At 53.8% G+C, this 17,011-nt stretch overlaps 10 protein-coding genes across 10 annotated transcripts; 4 read left to right on the top strand and 6 right to left on the bottom strand.

The window, feature by feature from the left end:
* Positions 1 to 290: 290 nt before the first annotated feature.
* BU25DRAFT_274319 (uncharacterized protein) lies at positions 291 to 1,545 on the top strand. Its single transcript, XM_033701861.1, has one exon. The coding sequence runs from the start codon at positions 439 to 441 to the stop codon at positions 1,462 to 1,464; it is 1,026 nt and encodes a 341-aa protein (XP_033563982.1). The 5' UTR covers positions 291 to 438; the 3' UTR covers positions 1,465 to 1,545.
* Positions 1,546 to 2,830, bottom strand: BU25DRAFT_274322 (uncharacterized protein). The gene is made up of 2 exons (XM_033701862.1): positions 2,704 to 2,830; positions 1,546 to 2,656 (listed from the first exon to the last, which is right to left on the bottom strand). Exons 1-2 carry the CDS (start codon positions 2,742 to 2,744, stop codon positions 1,627 to 1,629), a joined length of 1,071 nt encoding a protein of 356 aa, XP_033563981.1. The 5' UTR covers positions 2,745 to 2,830; the 3' UTR covers positions 1,546 to 1,626.
* Positions 2,831 to 2,990: 160 nt separating this feature from the next.
* BU25DRAFT_389085 (uncharacterized protein) lies at positions 2,991 to 4,222 on the bottom strand. The gene is made up of 2 exons (XM_033704499.1): positions 3,974 to 4,222; positions 2,991 to 3,925 (listed from the first exon to the last, which is right to left on the bottom strand). Exons 1-2 carry the CDS (start codon positions 4,050 to 4,052, stop codon positions 3,132 to 3,134), a joined length of 873 nt encoding a protein of 290 aa, XP_033563980.1. The 5' UTR covers positions 4,053 to 4,222; the 3' UTR covers positions 2,991 to 3,131.
* Positions 4,223 to 4,387: 165 nt separating this feature from the next.
* On the top strand, positions 4,388 to 5,437 carry BU25DRAFT_438732 (NAD(P)-binding protein). Its single transcript, XM_033709074.1, has 2 exons — positions 4,388 to 4,478; positions 4,525 to 5,437. The coding sequence occupies exons 1-2, from the start codon at positions 4,417 to 4,419 to the stop codon at positions 5,333 to 5,335; spliced, it is 873 nt and encodes a 290-aa protein (XP_033563979.1). The 5' UTR covers positions 4,388 to 4,416; the 3' UTR covers positions 5,336 to 5,437.
* Positions 5,438 to 5,812: 375 nt separating this feature from the next.
* Positions 5,813 to 7,773, top strand: BU25DRAFT_409048 (2-methylcitrate dehydratase). Its single transcript, XM_033705969.1, has 3 exons — positions 5,813 to 6,178; positions 6,233 to 7,010; positions 7,066 to 7,773. Exons 1-3 carry the CDS (start codon positions 5,909 to 5,911, stop codon positions 7,662 to 7,664), a joined length of 1,647 nt encoding a protein of 548 aa, XP_033563978.1. The 5' UTR covers positions 5,813 to 5,908; the 3' UTR covers positions 7,665 to 7,773.
* Positions 7,774 to 8,530: 757 nt separating this feature from the next.
* BU25DRAFT_420041 (uncharacterized protein) lies at positions 8,531 to 8,929 on the bottom strand (the record flags this gene model as incomplete). The annotated part of the gene is made up of 1 exon (XM_033707975.1): positions 8,531 to 8,929. One exon carries the CDS (start codon positions 8,927 to 8,929, stop codon positions 8,531 to 8,533), a length of 399 nt encoding a protein of 132 aa, XP_033563977.1.
* Positions 8,930 to 9,428: 499 nt separating this feature from the next.
* Positions 9,429 to 11,829, bottom strand: BU25DRAFT_274214 (WH1-domain-containing protein). The gene is made up of 3 exons (XM_033701859.1): positions 11,471 to 11,829; positions 9,677 to 11,423; positions 9,429 to 9,625 (listed from the first exon to the last, which is right to left on the bottom strand). Exons 1-3 carry the CDS (start codon positions 11,678 to 11,680, stop codon positions 9,597 to 9,599), a joined length of 1,986 nt encoding a protein of 661 aa, XP_033563976.1. The 5' UTR covers positions 11,681 to 11,829; the 3' UTR covers positions 9,429 to 9,596.
* Positions 11,830 to 12,499: 670 nt separating this feature from the next.
* On the bottom strand, positions 12,500 to 14,245 carry BU25DRAFT_274245 (uncharacterized protein). The gene is made up of 2 exons (XM_033701860.1): positions 13,707 to 14,245; positions 12,500 to 13,657 (listed from the first exon to the last, which is right to left on the bottom strand). Exons 1-2 carry the CDS (start codon positions 13,867 to 13,869, stop codon positions 12,759 to 12,761), a joined length of 1,062 nt encoding a protein of 353 aa, XP_033563975.1. The 5' UTR covers positions 13,870 to 14,245; the 3' UTR covers positions 12,500 to 12,758.
* Positions 14,246 to 15,172: 927 nt separating this feature from the next.
* On the top strand, positions 15,173 to 16,292 carry BU25DRAFT_409044 (uncharacterized protein). Its single transcript, XM_033705968.1, has one exon. It carries the CDS (start codon positions 15,455 to 15,457, stop codon positions 16,184 to 16,186), a length of 732 nt encoding a protein of 243 aa, XP_033563974.1. The 5' UTR covers positions 15,173 to 15,454; the 3' UTR covers positions 16,187 to 16,292.
* BU25DRAFT_274173 (uncharacterized protein) lies at positions 16,239 to 16,798 on the bottom strand. The gene is made up of 2 exons (XM_033701858.1): positions 16,336 to 16,798; positions 16,239 to 16,281 (listed from the first exon to the last, which is right to left on the bottom strand). The coding sequence occupies exon 1, from the start codon at positions 16,670 to 16,672 to the stop codon at positions 16,346 to 16,348; it is 327 nt and encodes a 108-aa protein (XP_033563973.1). The 5' UTR covers positions 16,673 to 16,798; the 3' UTR covers positions 16,239 to 16,281; positions 16,336 to 16,345.
* Positions 16,799 to 17,011: the final 213 nt, after the last annotated feature.

Raw genomic sequence — 17,011 nt, 5'->3', positions numbered from 1 at the left:
GACCATTCTGCGTGCCTGAAGATCTATCCATTCTGCGTGCCTGAAGATCCATCCGTGTCTGAGGCGCCCGGCATCGTCGTTACCGAAACGCTGCTGAAACCGAAACAGCTGACAAGACGTCAAACATGCCAACCCCAACATTTCAGGCGTCAATCGTCTGGAGAGCAGCAAATCACCAGAAAACAAGCCTTGTATGGCAGAATGTAGGCCTTGCTGCCGTCTGAGGCAGTGAGTGACTGTTTGGGGCGGTGCTCGGTGTGGATGCTCAAGATGCTGTTGTACCCGCGTCGAGTGACGTATAAGAGTGTGATGGTAGGGCTACTGACTGAACACATTTACAATTTTGCCTGCGCTCTAGTATCGACGCCGACAGCAGTTGCAGTCATCACGATTCGTCAGAATCCTATTGTTTAATCATATTCATACACCTCCACCACCATGGCTTTCCGCTTCTTTCAACGGACTACCACCATCGCAGCTCTGTTCTCAACAGCCCTAGCACAAATTCCAAACATCATACCCTTGGACCTCGGCGCCGGCTTCAACAACAAAGAAATCCAAGTCTCCTTCTCCGCCAAAGCGGTCGATGGTTTCGCATCCGGCACAACCTTTGGGAAAGATGCCGTGGCCACAGAACCAACCTTCGCCCTCGGCGACAGTAACGGCATCTCCCCAAGCACGCGTTACACCCTCATCATGGTCGACACCACATGCACCGGCGCCAGAAAGCTACACTACGCGCGCTCCAACTTCAAGTTCTCCTTCGCGGGCGGGACGAACATCGAGACCGGTTCTCCGCCGCTTCTGGATTACAAGGCCCCTGGTGCTCTCGGCGAGCAGGGGGACGATCGGCAGTATGTGTTTCTGATGTATACTAATCCGCAGCGGAGAGAGTTTGCAGCAATGCAGTTGCCGGCGGAGGGGGAGGTCTTCGACGCAAAGAAGTTCCAAAGTGATAACGGACTGAAAGATCCAGTTGCTGGGGTAGGCATGGTCGTCAAGTTGGGCGGAACGGCGGATTGTGGAGGGGAAGACGCGAACCAAGTACCCTCGGGACTGCCTACTGCTGGTCTCGGAACGAGTTCGGGGATTGCGAGCACGACAGCTAGGTCGAGCGCGGTGAGTGCAACGGCACCTGCACAGACTTCGAGTCCAGCCGGGAGTGTGTCGGTGTCCTCATCAACGCTTTCCGGCGGGGACGAAGAGCAGGGCGCCACGCGTACGAGCGCTGTCGAGACACCAGTCCCCGAAGCGTCTTCAACCCTGCTACAGACCGACGACAGAGACCCAACCTCAGCAGCTTCGATTGCCACCCTCAGCAGTGTGCGAGCGACTGCAACCGGGTCTCCGACAACTAGCGGTGGACTTCCTGAGCAGACCGCCAATGCTGCTCCCGGAATACCGGTCGGACATGGTGCATTCGTAGCGCAGTTGCTGGTGGTTGCTGGCGTTCTGATCTGGTGAGACTACCGTATGATGATTTAGTGGTCTGTCATGCGCTCTACTATGGATACCCTTTTTTATCGTTACAAGTCTAATGTACAGCACGCCTCTCTGACGACCTCCTGCCTTGACTTCGCAGCTCACTACAATGACGTCCAACGCACCGCATCACCGTTCTGCGTCTCAGCAACCGGCTCCTCCGACCTGACTACCTCCCACCTTAACCCTCTGTGCCTCCTCAACCATATCTTCCTCACTAACGCGCTCGCCAGTCTTCGCGTGTTCCCTCTCCAACCCCCTCAAAACCTCACTCCTCCCCACCTCATCCACCCACCTCCGCCTGGGGACCTCAAACGTCTCACTCACCCTCGCATACGCCATCCCCCCCAACTGTCCCACAGGCCTCAACTTCTCAACGTCAATATTACTAACCTCGTCATTCGTCGCGTCCTCCCGAACCCAGAATCTACTCGCTTTAATCAGAACATTCGCAGCCACACTCAACCCCTCCCTCTCCGTCTCGCAGTCGTGGAACTCTTTGATGTCTACAACCCTCCCCTCAACACTGAAAACAGACTCGTTGACGCGGCTGGCGGCTACAGTGGAGCTTGGTGCTTCCGTCAGCCCGCTTATCTCCCACTCCGACACGCCGTAGGGGGCGTCGATGGACGTAGCGTTTACGGCTTCGATCATGTTCTCGCTTACGGTGTTGATTACGCACTCTCCGGTCTCTTTGAGGTTGAGGAACGTGTCCTTGGCGCCGTGGGGCCGGGATGAGAAGCCCACGATGAACATGGGCGGGTCGTGGTCGATGACCTGGAAGTAGGAGAAGGGCGCGAGGTTTTTCTTTCCGTTCTTGGAAACGGTGCTGAGGAAGCCGATGGGGCGGGGTGCGATGCCGGAGATCAGGAGGCGGTAGTTGTTTATCATGGGGCGGTCAGGGGCGTACGGGTCGACTTCGACGTGTTTTGAGGATAAGGCGGCATCGTCTTGTGCGACGCCGGAGCCGTAGGTCCACGTTGGGTCGGGGCTTTTGATGAGGGTGATGGGCTTCAAAGGGTCGAAGTCTGGACGTGAGGCCTGCCTTTGCTCGAACCCGGTTGCGCGGTCGATGATCTTGTAGTGCCCTTCTGTTGCTGATGTGATGGGTGCGGATGTCGACTTCATTCTTGTTGGAATTTGTAGGGTTGGCGTTGGTCGACTTCTTGCTAACCTACAACTATCAGGAATTGACCATATGTACTCTTCAAGCTGGCTTACTGTCTGCTCAATGACCGACAAGTACCTAATCGCATTGTCATACTGATCAGAACTGTTACTATATTCTGAAAGTTGCAGTACCGATTGGTAAATGCGACCTTGAACTGAACTACGAGATATATGAACCTCGAATCTGGTATTGAAGACGTCGGAGTATTCAGTCGGAGTTTGATTGATAATCTACAAGAACGTATACCTTCGTACACTAACGCGAGGCTGGTCCTTGATGTCGGATTGAAGGGCCCTCGCTTATCTGCAGCACGGCGATGGAGTGCGGCGCTAGTCGCGCCCTTTCGAAGTACATCTCAGGCTGCCTAACACTGTACACACTGCAGTACACATGGTCAGTTTTGCGCCAGATTGAAACTTGATTGCGCTCAGAGGCGTTCAGAGGTGTTATCGTTATAGCACCGCGGCGTACATCTCGTTTACTCTTTCACAACCTCAGCGTATGACTTTCCTCCTTTCTTCACCAGTTCTCCTACAACGAATGGAATCGCATCCTTCGGTCCGTAGTACTTCAGGTCGAACTTGTCCCACTCGCCAGCGTCCTTGAGAAAATCTGGGGTGTGCCTTTGTAGTTCGCAACCGCCCATGAAGAATGGCCATCCGAGCAGCGTGTAGACTAATTGCATGAACCGTGCGAGCATCCGACCCTCGGTCCTCCATGGATTGACGACGTGTTCGCAGATGATCATACGACCGCCGGGCTTGAGGAGGTTGTAAAGCCCGTTGATGGTCTGTTGGGCATGAGGTACGCCACACAACACTCGCACGCAGCAGATCTCGTCGAACACGCCATCCGAAGCCAGACCGGCCCTGCCACTGACTTCCAAAATCCCACTCTTGTACAGCGCCGGGATCAGGCTCTCAGGTTCACCACCGCATTGTAAGGCGTGATATTTGTCGCCGAAACCCTTCTTCTGCGCATTCCTCAACAGGTCTGTGTGGAAATCTTCGGCAGGTTCTGCACCGTACATGACTGTGATACGGTTTGCGTTAAAGCGGGACAGTATCTCACCGGATTTAGGGCCTATGTTGAGGACCACGCCTTCGCAGGTTGACAGTAGCTCCGTGAGGGGACCCGGCATTTCGATAGACATCGCTTCTCCATTCTTGGTCCAAAGGCGTGCAAACGATTTATAGCGGAGCTTGGTAATGTTGAAAAGCGTGAGTGGTCTGCGTTCGACAAAGATGACTTCGAGGATGGTCATGAAGAAGTCTTTACAATGTTAGGCCTATTCAATGATTGCAAGTGCTTGACACGAACGATAGGCACCAGTCAGAAGAAGCAGCGAAGGGCGTAGCAGCGCCAGGATATTATCCTGTACCCATATCGATCGAGGCATTGTGATTGTATGTTGATGTCTTCTTGATTGATGATTGTTATCCTGCTAACGATAGGAGCTGTCAAGGTGAGTGTTTACAAGTTGGATCAGGAGCTGAGCACAGAAGACAGCTTAGCTGAAGGAAGAGCTCCATAGCTCTTTACACTTTGGAGAATACCAACGGATCGTTGGCATCAGCGTCCGGAAGGAGGAACGATAGGCTCGAAAGCAGGTGAGACATCAGAGGCATGTGGCAGTGGGGATCGAGTGGGGCAAGAACAACCGAGGCATGTGGCCCAAGCTTCCGCCCGTGGGCTTCCGTCTGACCAAATGAAAGTGATCTTTGGCGACGGAGACTCCTAGAGACCGCCCGATAGTAATCATAATGGCCGAGCAACAGAGACAGAAGTTTGCGCTGATCACAGGATGTACACCTGGAGGCATTGGGTAGGTCAATCGCCAGACTGCATTTGTTCCAACTGACATGTGAAAGCCACTTCCTCGCACTGGAATTTGCTGAGAAGGGCTTCCAAGTGCTAGGCACTGTTCGTGACCCTTCAAAGTACTCCTCGCCGCACCAAAATATCACGTTCCTCCCACTCGAGCTCACGAGCATCGAATCGATCCGGGAACTCTGCAAGCGCGTCACCGAGATAACGAACGGCAAGCTCGATATCCTCTACAACAACGCTGGGCGGAACTATGTCGTTCCAGCGCTCGACTATGATACCGATGAGCTTCACGAGCTCTTCGAGGCGAACGTCTTTGCGGTGATGCACATGTGCAGAGAGTTTACTCCCCTTCTCATCGAAGCAAAGGGCACCATAGTTCAGACTGGCTCCGTAGCAGGCATCCTGCCATACGTCTGGGGTGCGCCTTATAATGCCTCGAAAGCGGCGCTCCACTCGTACACAAACACCTTGCGTGTCGAGCTTGCGCCCCTTGGTGTGCGAGTCGTAAATGTCATCACAGGTGGTGTGAAGTCGAACATTGCACGAACACATCGCGAACTACCGCCGGGTTCATACATGCAGCCGCTTGCGCCTGAGTACGAGTCAAGGTTGACACATAGCCAACAGCTGGGCATGGACACCAAGCAGTATGCGAGGAGCTGTGTGAGGCAGGTGCTGCGTGGAGATGGCTGGTTTGGCCGACAAAGGGAGATCTGGGAGGGGAAGATGAGCTGGATCGTATGGTTTGGGTGGAAGTGGATGCCAACCAAGATCTTCGACTGGTACTTTACCTATGTCTTCAAGCTTGGAAAGTTGAGAGGGAGTGTTGGACCCAACAAGAAGACTTTGTAGTTCGGCGATACGATCTAAGATATGAAGCAGTCGAACGCACTCTGGATACCTGAAGGAAGTTCGTTTTATAGCAAGTCAAGTTTCGAACGTATGAGATGTTTGAGGTCCGGCAGTATTCGGCCAAACTGCTATCAGATGGTCAGATAATCAAGAGGACCGTGAGGCTTGGCTACACAAAGCCCGAGACGTCTGTGCGTTCGTGGAGTGCGGGTTAAGGCGGGGTATAGGATGCTGGCAGAGAAGCCTCAACCTCGCATTCATCTATTCTTGACAGCCAATGACCTCGATCTGTCGTTGGTATATGAGAGTTGAAGGGATTGTACAGCTGTTTGAGCCTCATCTAGCGCCCATGATGTGTGCCGCAAGCATCGGCGTCGCTGACACGTCAAAACTGCATAGCTGCAGCCTCGGTTGAGCACGGCGTACCGGTACACCTCCTCCCGAATTCTGAGAGCCGAGCGTCACTCCTATGCTTTATCTCCTCAGAGTCCAGAGCTTCTCAAATCACGCCTAGTACGACACTCCCTTCTCAAGCTGCATTGTGGTCATTGAGCTCAAGAAGCCAAACTGACCATGTCGGCCTTCAGTCGCAATCTGTGCAGCACCGCTTCACGCACACTCCGCCAACGATCCAGCGTCATCAGCCGAGCTGTTAGGCCAATTGCTCTCCGAGCTACCCCCACAGCTTCAATTGCTCCCCGCGCAGCAACTGCAAGCTCTTTCTCCACCATGACTTCCCTCAAGAGCGCTGCACCGCCTGTCAGCGGCAAGCGCGAGTACGATCCCGAGATCAAGGACATCGCAAACTACATCCACAACGTTTCCATCGACTCTGAGCTTGCGGTATGGCCAACGGACTACCAATTACCAGCCTGGACTAATGTGAACACTATTTAGTACGACACAGCGCGCTGGGTCTTTGTTGACACTCTTGGCTGCGGTCTCGAGGGTCTGCAATTCGAGCAATGCAGGAAGATTCTTGGCCCTACAGTCGAGGGCACCGTCGTCCCTAACGGCACAAAGGTTCCTGGTACAAACTACCAGCTTGACCCTATCAACGGTGCCTTCAACATTGGTGCTATGATCCGCTGGTTGGACTTCAACGACTGCTGGCTTGCTGCTGAGTGGGGCCACCCCTCAGATAACTTGGGCGCCATTCTCGCGACTGCCGACTGGATCAACCGTACAAACAAGAACGGAGGAAACCTTGGAAACGGTAAGATCTTCAAGGTCCGCGATGTTTTGGAGGCTATGATCAGGGCACACGAAATTCAGGGTTGTATGGCTCTTGAAAACTCGTTCAACAAGGTCGGACTCGACCACGTTATCCTCGTCAAGCTTGCCTCGACCGCCGTTGTCTCTAAGATGATGGGTCTCACTGAGGCTCAAACTCGTGACGCTGTTTCGCAAGCCTTTGTTGATGGCCAGTCTATGCGGACATACAGGCACAGCCCTAACACCATGTCGCGCAAGTCTTGGGCTGCCGGTGATGCTTGCCAGACCGCTGTAAACCTCGTCCTGAAGGTGCTCAAGGGTGAGCAGGGTCTGCCAACCGTTCTGTCTGCTCCCACCTGGGGCTTTTACGACGTCAACTTTGGCGGCAAGCCCTTCCAGTTCCAGCGCCCGTACGGCAGCTACGTCATGGAGAACGTTCTCTTCAAGGTTTCCTATCCTGGTAAGAATTGCAGTCTTATTTGAGGGTTTGAAATTGTGTGCTAACCCAGCAATAGCCGAGTTCCACTCCCAGACCGCTGTCGAGGCCGCTCAGCGCCTGAACAAGAAGCTCAAGGCTATGGGCAAGTCTGCCGAGGACATCGAGCACGTCGTCAACCGCACCCACGAGGCCTGCATCCGCATCATTGACAAGCAGTTCAAGCCCATGGAGAACTTCGCCGACCGTGACCACTGCGTCCAGTACATGGTCTCGACCATGTTCGTCTTCGACCGTCTCGAGGCCACCGACTACCCCGATGATAGCGAGGCCGCTCAGTCCGCCCTCGTCGAGTCCCTGCGCCAGAAGATCAGCTGTGTCGAGGACCCGCAATTCACCAAGGACTACCACGACCCTGAGAAGCGCACCATCTCCAACGCGCTCACCGTCACCCTCAAGGACGGCACAGTTCTTGACGAGGAGGTTGTTGAGGCCCCTCTCGGACACCGTCTGCGCCGTGAGGAGGCTAAGCCTGAGATTCTGGCCAAGTACAAGAGGCATCTTGGCCCTCACTACCCTGCTGAGCACGTTGACAAGCTCGTCGCTCTGGCGCAGGATGCCAAGACCATTGACAATATGGATGTCGATGAGTACGTTGATCTGTATGTGAAGAAATAGATATCAAAATGTACTACAGTGTCATAGGAAAACCTAGATGTCGACTGTTTCGCAATAAGTTCCGTGTTACCCTGCTCAACTAGTGACTCGGTATGTCAATCAACGTTTGACGCAACTCGTTCTCGTCTTCAGTACGTGACACTCGCAGTACACAACTCAACCGTCATATCTACATTCGAGACCGGCTTCTCTCGATGGATCGAAAAAAAGCCGAGCACTAACTAAATGTGATCACTGGATGCCTTCAGTTTATACATATGAGCCACTTGCGATATCCCCAGGGATCACTGTAGTTTACTGTACTCTAGTGAACCATCGATATCGAACGCGACTCAATCCAACGGCGTGCCTCGTTCACGTCTTTCAAGAACAACATCTTCCGGCCTTCTGGTGTAAGAAGCCAATTAGGCGGCAGTCTAGCCTTTCCATGAACCGTCGGACCAGATCCTCATAGACGTTGCCGTTCCTCAAGCCATCAGCAAGGAAGACGCCCCTCTCACCATAGGTCACGCATGCGTTGATCAATGCGTCGGAGATTGCTACAGTGTATGCCGTGAATTCGTCCGCGTTGGGCCTACTGTGACTTGCTCTCGTGAACGCTGTGTAGATCGTTAGCAAGGCCTTCTCGGATAGGAGAGCGAAAGGTATCGGGCTCACTGTGCTTGATCACGACGTCTAATTGTTGAACCAGCACTGAGCGCAAAGATGAGATGAAATGGGATACTGGATGACTCAAAACAGATATTGTCGAGTCCAAAGTACTGTATACCCGAATCTGAGACCGGCCAGTCCTGCGGTTTGATCTCGTATTCTTCAGCTCAACAGTTCGCTAGACACAGACACCGCAGAGACGGTATGTGAAACAATTAAGCCAGGTCAACACTGAAAGTGCCACCCATGCTGATATACAGAGTGCGTAATTGACCAAAGACGTTGTTCGACTCGAGAGCGCCGGACATCATTGGAACTGCCGAAAGTACTGACGTAAGCCATATGTGTAGCATTCCTTCTTCGTTCTTCAAGTCTTGAGGTACGGCTTGAACGGACAGTGTGCCCAAATTCAGAGCTTGGAGTAGTAAAAGCGCTAGCTCCACGTGCGCGGACAACTTCTTTAGATTGTCATACAAGATATCTTGAGTCGCTCTGCCCTGCAGGTCGTACCCGATAGTGGTGTTGAAGGTGCCTTTGGTCACGAGGAAGGTTTCCGGTTGCAAGAAGTGCAGGTGCAGGGGTGGAGCTTGGGGGTGTGATTTTCCGAGGGTCATGGCGGGGAGGAGGTAGGTGCAGCGCATGAGAACTATGGCGTTTAGGGAGAGTGGGGGCGAGAGGCGTTCGAGGATGAAGGTGTAATGTAGAGAGTATGAGGGCCTGATATTGTTTTCGCTGCTTCGATCGAGGCGATCGTGGTTGGGTTATGTGGAGGAGCCATGGCGAGGCAGTTGTGAACTTGGGTTTCTTGCGAGTATTTTTGCGGGGGAGGGAGAGGTTTAAAGGTGCGAGAAGTGTCAGCAGAATGTATCTTGTTCTGGCATTCGGCACCCAAACGACGGGAATACGATCAGAAGAGGCAAGATTCCGCCGATCTGTCGTCCGCATGTTCAGAAACGGAAAGAGGATTAAGCAGTGGAGTTGTGCAAGCAAAATGAGTGAGAGCACTAACGGTGCGGGTAACCTGGCATGTAAATGTGGCTTTGAAAGCTTTGTACAACTTCTGGTCTCCCTCCCCCGACTTTGTCCTACAACGGGTCCTAATCTGGCTCTTCGCTAGCTGCTTCTTCCACAAGCTAACCGCGACTGCGTCATTCGTTATGTTGGCGGATCTCACTGCGATATTACTACGCAGTCTCATTGTCGTTAGGCTTGTAGTCCATGGAAGAAGCGTATGCTCGGGTGCGTGTCTCTCCTCTAGTCTCAATCTTCGACAATGCTCATCTACCAGTCGTCCTTGTCCGACTCATCATCTGCGAGTATATCAGCATATTAGTAATTTAGAAAGAATATTTGGAACTTACCACTGTGACTGACTTTAGCCTTTCTCGCTGCAAGTGCACTAGCCAATGCTCCAGCCAAGCCAGCATCTGCTCCCGGTGTTGCAGAGCCACCACCAGCACCAGGTGTCGAAGCTGGTTCTGCTCCAGGCACTGTTGCTGCACTGCGATCTCTCTTCTCCGAGTCTGAAACCTTCTTCAATCTTGCACCTCCACGGATGTCCGCCAGAAGACCATCGCGCCCAACTGTAGCTGCCTTTGGCAGTGGTGGAGCACCGCCAGGAGGGGGTGGTGGACCAGCATCCCTTGGCGGCATAGGCGGTGGCGGAGGCGGTCCAGAGCCTGGGGGCATTGGCGGCGGTGGAGGAGGAGGAGCGCCACTGTTTGGCATCGGCGGCGGTGGAGGAGGAGCGCCACTGTTTGGCATCGGCGGCGGTGGAGGAGCGCCACTGTTTGGCATTGGCGGAGGAGGGGGAACCGCACTGTTCGGCATAGGTGGAGGAGGAGGGATTGACCTTCCTGGCATTGGCGGTGGTGGTGGGATTGAGGATGTAGGAGGTAGCGGCGGTGGAACGGGTGCTGAGCCAGCAGGTGCAGGCGGTACTGGGCGAGATGCTGTTGGTGGTAGAGGAGGTGGTGCTGGCGGAGCATTGTTCATCGGTGGAGGAGGAGGTGGGAGTGATGTTCCTGGTGTCTTCGGCGGTAATGGAGGAGGTGCCGATGGAGTGTTTCGCGCAGGAGGCGGAGGTGGAACAGGCCCGCGACTTGGAGGTGGAGGAGGTGCACCTGAAGGTACTCGACTGCCTGTAAATGGCGGCGGTACGCCAAATTTGCCTCCCATAGGTTGGTCTTCGGCCGGTACTGGGGTCTTCGGCGGTAGAGGAGGCGGGGGAGGCCCAGAAGCAGCACCAGACTGCGCTCGTGCTCGGTTCGATGGTGCAGGAGGTTGGTTCGCAAATTTGCCAGCATCTGCGATCGGGGGAGGTGCTCTGAAAACAGGTTTCGGTGGGCCAGGGGGCGGAGAGGGCTCTCGTGGAGGCGATGGCGGTGCAGGACTCGAGGACGAGTTGCGATTGGGCAATTCACTCTTCGTTCTTCGAGCTGGCGGCGGTGCTGGAGGAGGCCCACGCTTCGAGTTGCCGGTGGTTTGAGGACTTATGGTTCGCGCTGTCGGCGGTGCGCTCGGTAGAGGAGGTGGAGGCGCTCTTGCTCTTCTTGCCTCGTTCTCAGCTTGAGCCTTCTCATCGTGCTTCTTCTGCTCAATATACAGCTTGATGAAGTCTGCGTTCTCCTCAATCTGGTCCTCTGTAATGCCCATTGCCAACAACTCTTTCAGCAGCGGCTGCCATGACGGGTCTGTAGTATCGATTGCGGAGCTTCGTGCGCTTGTGGCATTGGAATGGCTACTTTGAGAAGGTGATACGACGCTCACCGCGGACGGAGGTATGATGGACTGCGGCGGCGGCGCAGGGTTCGAGGAATGCCGGTGACCGAACAAGCCTCCCAGGAGGCCGTGTCCATGACTCTTTCCATTTGTGACCGGTCCACTGCTTCCTGCTGCTGCGCCGAACGGCTTGTTCTTTGTGTTCTTGTGGGCGTTCTTTTCGCGGTCATCCAGCTTCTTCTTGAACGTCTTAGCCTCCTTCTCGTCCGCGAACGACAGTCCTGCTAGGCACTCTTCGAGCTCAAAGGTGTGAAAGAAGACGCGATCTTGGTTGTAGGTGAAGGTATCGTATATCTCCTGGTCCCAGATGACGCCACGGTTGGCAGACTACAGCATGTTAGTGTGTTCTCTACCAACTGTCTGCGCCTACTTACTGATATGTCGACCAGCTTGATCCAGAAGGTGTTGCCAACCAGATCGTTCGCCAGCACTGCTGCACCCTGCAGCCCTGTGTATGTCCAGTTGTGCCTGTCTGGGTAGGCAATGTACAGCTTGGCAACAGCGACGGCGTGGATCTTGTTCGCCGACTTGGGTACGGTGCGCTTCACCGTCAGCTTGTCCTCGTCGGACAGGATCGAAGGCATGGCGGCGGTGCGCTAAGAATGTCGAGAGAGGGATCGTGTCCGTAGTTCGAGATGTCGTGTCTCCAGCTCAGCGGGGCCGTGGTGCTCTATGCGCCGATTAGGCAGCACATGAATGCTCTGGTGTCGCACTCGCCAGGCTGGCGACGCTGAAGATTCAATAGCTCGATGCTGATTAGCCACGCGTTGCACTCGCCACAAGCTGGGGAAGAATGGCTGTGTTGGTGGTGAATGCGAGACGTCAGTGAGGGCTGCTGCGGCTCTTTCCCGACTGGCCCGTAATCCCGGATTCTAGCGCGTCAGCCAAGAGCGTTACGCAGGTGAAGGCCGTCGAACCTCAACGAACAATGAACGAACTACAAACTACAGAGATTCTTAGAAGCTTCGACTACGACGTGCGGCTTGTCATCGATATTGCGTCGTTGTGCTTGAAGGCGGTGTCCCTACGCAAGGGTTCGCTGCGCACTGTCAGAACCCAACGTTCGCACGCGACAACGCCAGGCCTTTCAATCGAGGTTGCAACCCAACGACCAACATATACAGTATCGGTGTTCAAGTTTTAAGAATCTACTAGAACAAGAGTCTGTCTTCAAAGGCAGCTGAGGGGTGTTTAGTTGCTCTAGGCAGCTTTCGAATCCTCACGAGCTCATGTTGTGCTCCTCCCACGTGGCCAAACATGCATCGAACCGTCAGGGCACCCATGTTCATGATGCATGACGTATCTTGAGTCTCTATGGGTCCAAAAACACAGCCTGAATTAAATCACGACGGTCATTAAGAAATGGAGAAGAGGTCTGTTGTCGGGAAGGGAGTCCATTTGGCAGCTCTCCGTGCAGACGTACGACTTGGGTAGCATCTGCTTGCGCGTCAGGTGACCATGGGCTCGGACTAAATGCTATCGAAGTAATATGCGGGCAACAGGATATGCGTCATTGTAAAACAAAAGGCGAATCTCATAAGTGAAGTGACGATGTGGAAGTTGAAAAACGGTATTATTCTCAAATCGCACATGCGTGCAAACATCTCGCTCCAACGCAACAATTGCAAAGCCAACAATCTCTAACTGCTTAGAACTGCGAGCTTAGCGAAAGCCACCCGGCATGAAAGGGTGGTCAGCGACCTCCTGGTCAAATTTGCCATGCTGCTCAGGGTCGAGCTCCGTCTTAATAGTATCATTCTTGTTACGAGACTCGGCCACAACCTGCTCGATTTTCTCCTCGACAGGAGGATGACCCTCAGGCAACTCAGTCTCGCCGTTCTGCTTCTGTGCGCCGGCAGCGAAGGGGCAGCCTGCAGCAGCCGCGTTGTCGAGACCCATAGCCTCGAGTGCCTCGGTGACGCTAGTTGTTGTGGTAGTGGTGGTGGTGGGTGTTGCTGCACCGCTTGATGTGCTGTCAACTACATCGGCAGGTGCCATGTTCTTGTCGACTGTCTCCTTCTTCACGACGCCGTTGGCCGCAATCTGCCTGAACATATCCATGGGGTCGAACCATGTTCGCACAGACTGCAGCTGCACTTTGTCGTTGACAGTGGCGACTGTGACACCTTGGATGTCGATGGGGCCTCCGTGCGCCTTCGCGGTCACCTTCTCGCCCTTGTTATTGATACCGACATAATCGTTCTTCATGACGCCCCAGTGTCGCCACCTGAAGCTGACCGTGGGAGGTCCGCTGTACACCTCGAGGACTTCCCACGCGAAGGTAGGCATCATGCGCTTGAAGGTCTTGTGGCTGCTTGCGAAATCTGAGTAATCGGGCGAGTAGTACTCATTGGGTGCGATGATGGCGTTGTATGTGCCGACCTTGAGCATAGCTTCGGCACCCTCGGGCTCTGAGCCGTTGATGGCGAACGAGTAGTTCTCGTGGTCGATGGTACGCCAGTCCTTGATGACGGGCTTGAAGGAGGCTTCAACCTCCCAGTTCTTGACAAGGTTCTGAACGAGCTCAGGAAGGGAGCCGGCTTCGTGTGACTTCTGCTTTGCTAGGTATTGTCAGCTTTGTGGCCTTGTGGCTGATTTGGTGCTACTCACTCTCAGAGAAGACCTGTCTTGTCTTTGAGTAATCTGGTGCCCTGCCGTACCGCCACTTGACCTCGGTGTCCTTCAGAACAGCATCGGGGTCAGTGAGGTAGTCTGGGAGTGCTGGAGGGGCTGGCTCATGGGCGGGCATCTGCTGAACGTCTGCGGCGGCCATACTGGAATCTCGACCCGCGATGATTTGGGGTATCTAAGAGTATGTACGTTGGGATGAAAAGGGTAACGGAAGAAGTAAAAGACCAGAATTAACGCTGCAGGTACAGCCAGTGGAAGAGTTGTTGCTGATTTATATGATCAAGAACACGCCTAGAGCGGAGGTATATCCAAATATACTTGTGTCGGCGGTAGCCCCGTAAGCCCTGCAGGCAAGCTAACCATGCAGACATGCAACAGTTGAGGTGAGGGCTTGTACTTCGTCGACTACTTCGAATGGGAAACCCCTAATTGGCCACAGCTACGGCGTTGGAAGGAGGGCTAGTGGGTCATGAGGCACTACTGTGCGTGAAACGGGACGTTTAGCTCGGCATGCTGCTGATGTGGAGGTCTAGACGACAGTCTCGCACGCCAACAAGGCACCGAATGGGACTAAGTGCTCAAGAGTTGGGTCAGTGGAGAGGCTGGATGCTTGACCAGACGAACGTTCGGAGGGGGTTACCTGGCTCTGGCATCACAGTTAGCATCAAGTGTGATTTCAGGGCAATACAGCACAACGTTTAGATGTTGCCAAATCTATCAGTGGACCGCTGTGTTGCTGAGATCAACCGTTCGTCTAGATTTCAACCAATATCGCTCCGGCTGATTATGAGACACTTGCCCTTCAGGGTGGTGGGTCCGAAATTGATACCGCGGGATTCGATCCGAGCGGGAGATCGCTTAACCATCTACGGGGTCTAGTTTGTTACAAGATCTTCAGATGCCACATGCTAGGAACGGGGCGCTGTGGCTGAACGGAACTCCCCTTCGCCGTTGGAGTATGGTTCAATCAGCAACCCAGGAGCGTTTGACCTGCATACGCAGGAGCGGCTATCGAGAGGCGCATCGGCCGTGGCATTTCTGTACCACCGGTGACCGAAAACAGTGACAACGCGCGAGCTTGCGCGTTCCACAACGTTCCCCGCGGCCTTGGCTTGGAGGCGAAGTTGACGTTGATGGTTGTTTGGCGTGAAGAGGACACAGAGCGCAGTGATGAGAAGAACGCATGTGATTAGCGCGAGGTGACGTCAGCTGCCGAGACTGTAAATAGAGAACTGCACAAACATCGCGGTTCTGCGCGCGACAACTGAACTACAACATCAACGCTCAAGATGGGACGCCGCCAGCGCCTGATCAGTACCTCCATCTTGCGCGCTATCTTCGTTACTAAGCCTGTGAGCAACGATGAGACTGTCCGCCCAGGCCTGCTTGCGCGCATTCTCGCCTTTTTTTCTATCTTCCAGCTCACGCTTGCACGCTATCGTGATCAAATCTTCAAGAAGCTGAGGAATGAGTCGTGGCAGATCGAGGAGGAAGAGTACACAGAAAGTTTCAGAAGCCCTAGTAAGGGCAAGCGGACGGATCTCAAGTCTGTTGGAGATCTGGGATATTCTGGCTCAGTGCGTGAGAAATGAGATGTCTGCCTCACCACTAATAAATCGCAGACGTTCTTCACGACACCGAATACTAAGTTTCTAGTCAAGTCACTGCCGCGTCACTTCGAACAGTCCTTCTTTCGTAAACGACTTCTCGACCCTTATGTCGATCACATGCAGTTCAACAAGGATTCTCTTCTCGTCCGCATAACCGACCTTCTCTACTGCCCGACATCGACGCTTGGTGCCTTCCTCGGCGCCACTCCGAGCCACCACATTGTGATGGAGAACATATTGTATGGAAAGTCAAGCTGCAACAGGGACCAACAGAAGCAATGGGAGACATTCGATCTGAAACCGAACGATTACTTTTTCCCAGAGCGAGATATCGCCGGCGGCAGATTGGCACCAGAGAGCGTCAAAGAACGTCTTATCGATGAGTTCGAGGACAAGATCAGGGTCACCATCGATCAGAAAGAAGAGCTGATTGCGCAACTATCTAAGGATAGCAAGCTTCTGCAGGAGAACAATGCGGTTGACTACTCGCTGTTCCTGGTTCGCTTTCCGGCAGAGCTGAACTCCGGAAAACACAGAGTCCCAAATCCTCCAGGACGTGGCTCGACGTGGCGTACAGGTGTCGTCTCGCGGGACGGCAAGTGGGTTTACCGAGCCATCGTACTGGACTTCTTCTGGTCGAAAGACGCATTGCAAGCACATGCTTTTACCGGCTTGGTCAAGCTGTACAACACGCTCAAGTTTGGCAAAGATCATGGTCCAATGAGCATTACTGCAAACAGCGATGAGTACAGGCAGAGATTCTTGGGTATGGTGGAAGACATGGTCGAAGTGCTGGACAGTTCTGGAAGACCGTCGGGTGAGATCAGAACCCCGCCTAGCGGCCCTTAGGAAGTTTGAAAGGAGTTCACATCCAAGTTCAGGCCGCCATTCTCTATTGTAAGAGTCTTCTTTGGAGTTGATAGTGTTCAAAGTAGAGAGATACCCTATTTATGGTCGTTAACCTGCTTCCCGATACTCATGATGCTGGCAACACTTGCAGGTCGAAGCCTACATCTGCAATCCAGACCTGACTTGTCCACGAAGCTCAAGCCTCCACGACTGGCGTTCCTTCGCGACAGATATTCCTTGCTTATGCGCAACAAGACGAGTGGTCATATCACAGAGCATATTGGGTGAGATATGCGTCCATGTCAAGCAAATTTGACTGAGCGCCAGAACGCCGCTTGTCGAACGTGCCTGTGACCAATGCAACAGGCATGATAAGAAGAGAAGAGGACAAAAGATAGACGCCACGCAAGGACGCGCAAAGGACACTCCAGACGCGAAGGCGGTGAGATGGATGCTCGAACATGTCGCAATTGCACATGGCCGCATATTTGCGGATGGCTCCGTTAATGAAGCTGAACAACGCACCAGTGAAGCTCACGATGGTCCCTGTGTGCCCTGCATAAGGATGGCTGTAGCCAGGGTGTTACTGGGATCTCTGCCGCGGCGGATGGAGGCATTGGTTCCGGTAAGGAGCTCCTCTGCTCACGCTTCTTTCGTCGGCTGGTAACTACCGCGATCCTACCCGTGCTTTTTCGCGATAGGAGGATGCGGGTGTTCACGAGATCATCTGGGGTGGCTTATGAAGGACACTACGTCATCTCAGCATTGGGCACAAACGTACTCACTAACAAGAGACCCCAATACAAACTTCAGCTCCACGAAACA

Source organism: Macroventuria anomochaeta (genome assembly GCF_010093625.1).
Source record: "Macroventuria anomochaeta strain CBS 525.71 unplaced genomic scaffold BU25scaffold_9, whole genome shotgun sequence".
In the NCBI taxonomy this organism is placed as follows: domain Eukaryota; kingdom Fungi; phylum Ascomycota; class Dothideomycetes; order Pleosporales; family Didymellaceae; genus Macroventuria; species Macroventuria anomochaeta.
The sequence above is the reverse complement of the archived record's forward strand: the minus strand, read 5'-3'. Positions and strand labels throughout refer to the sequence as shown.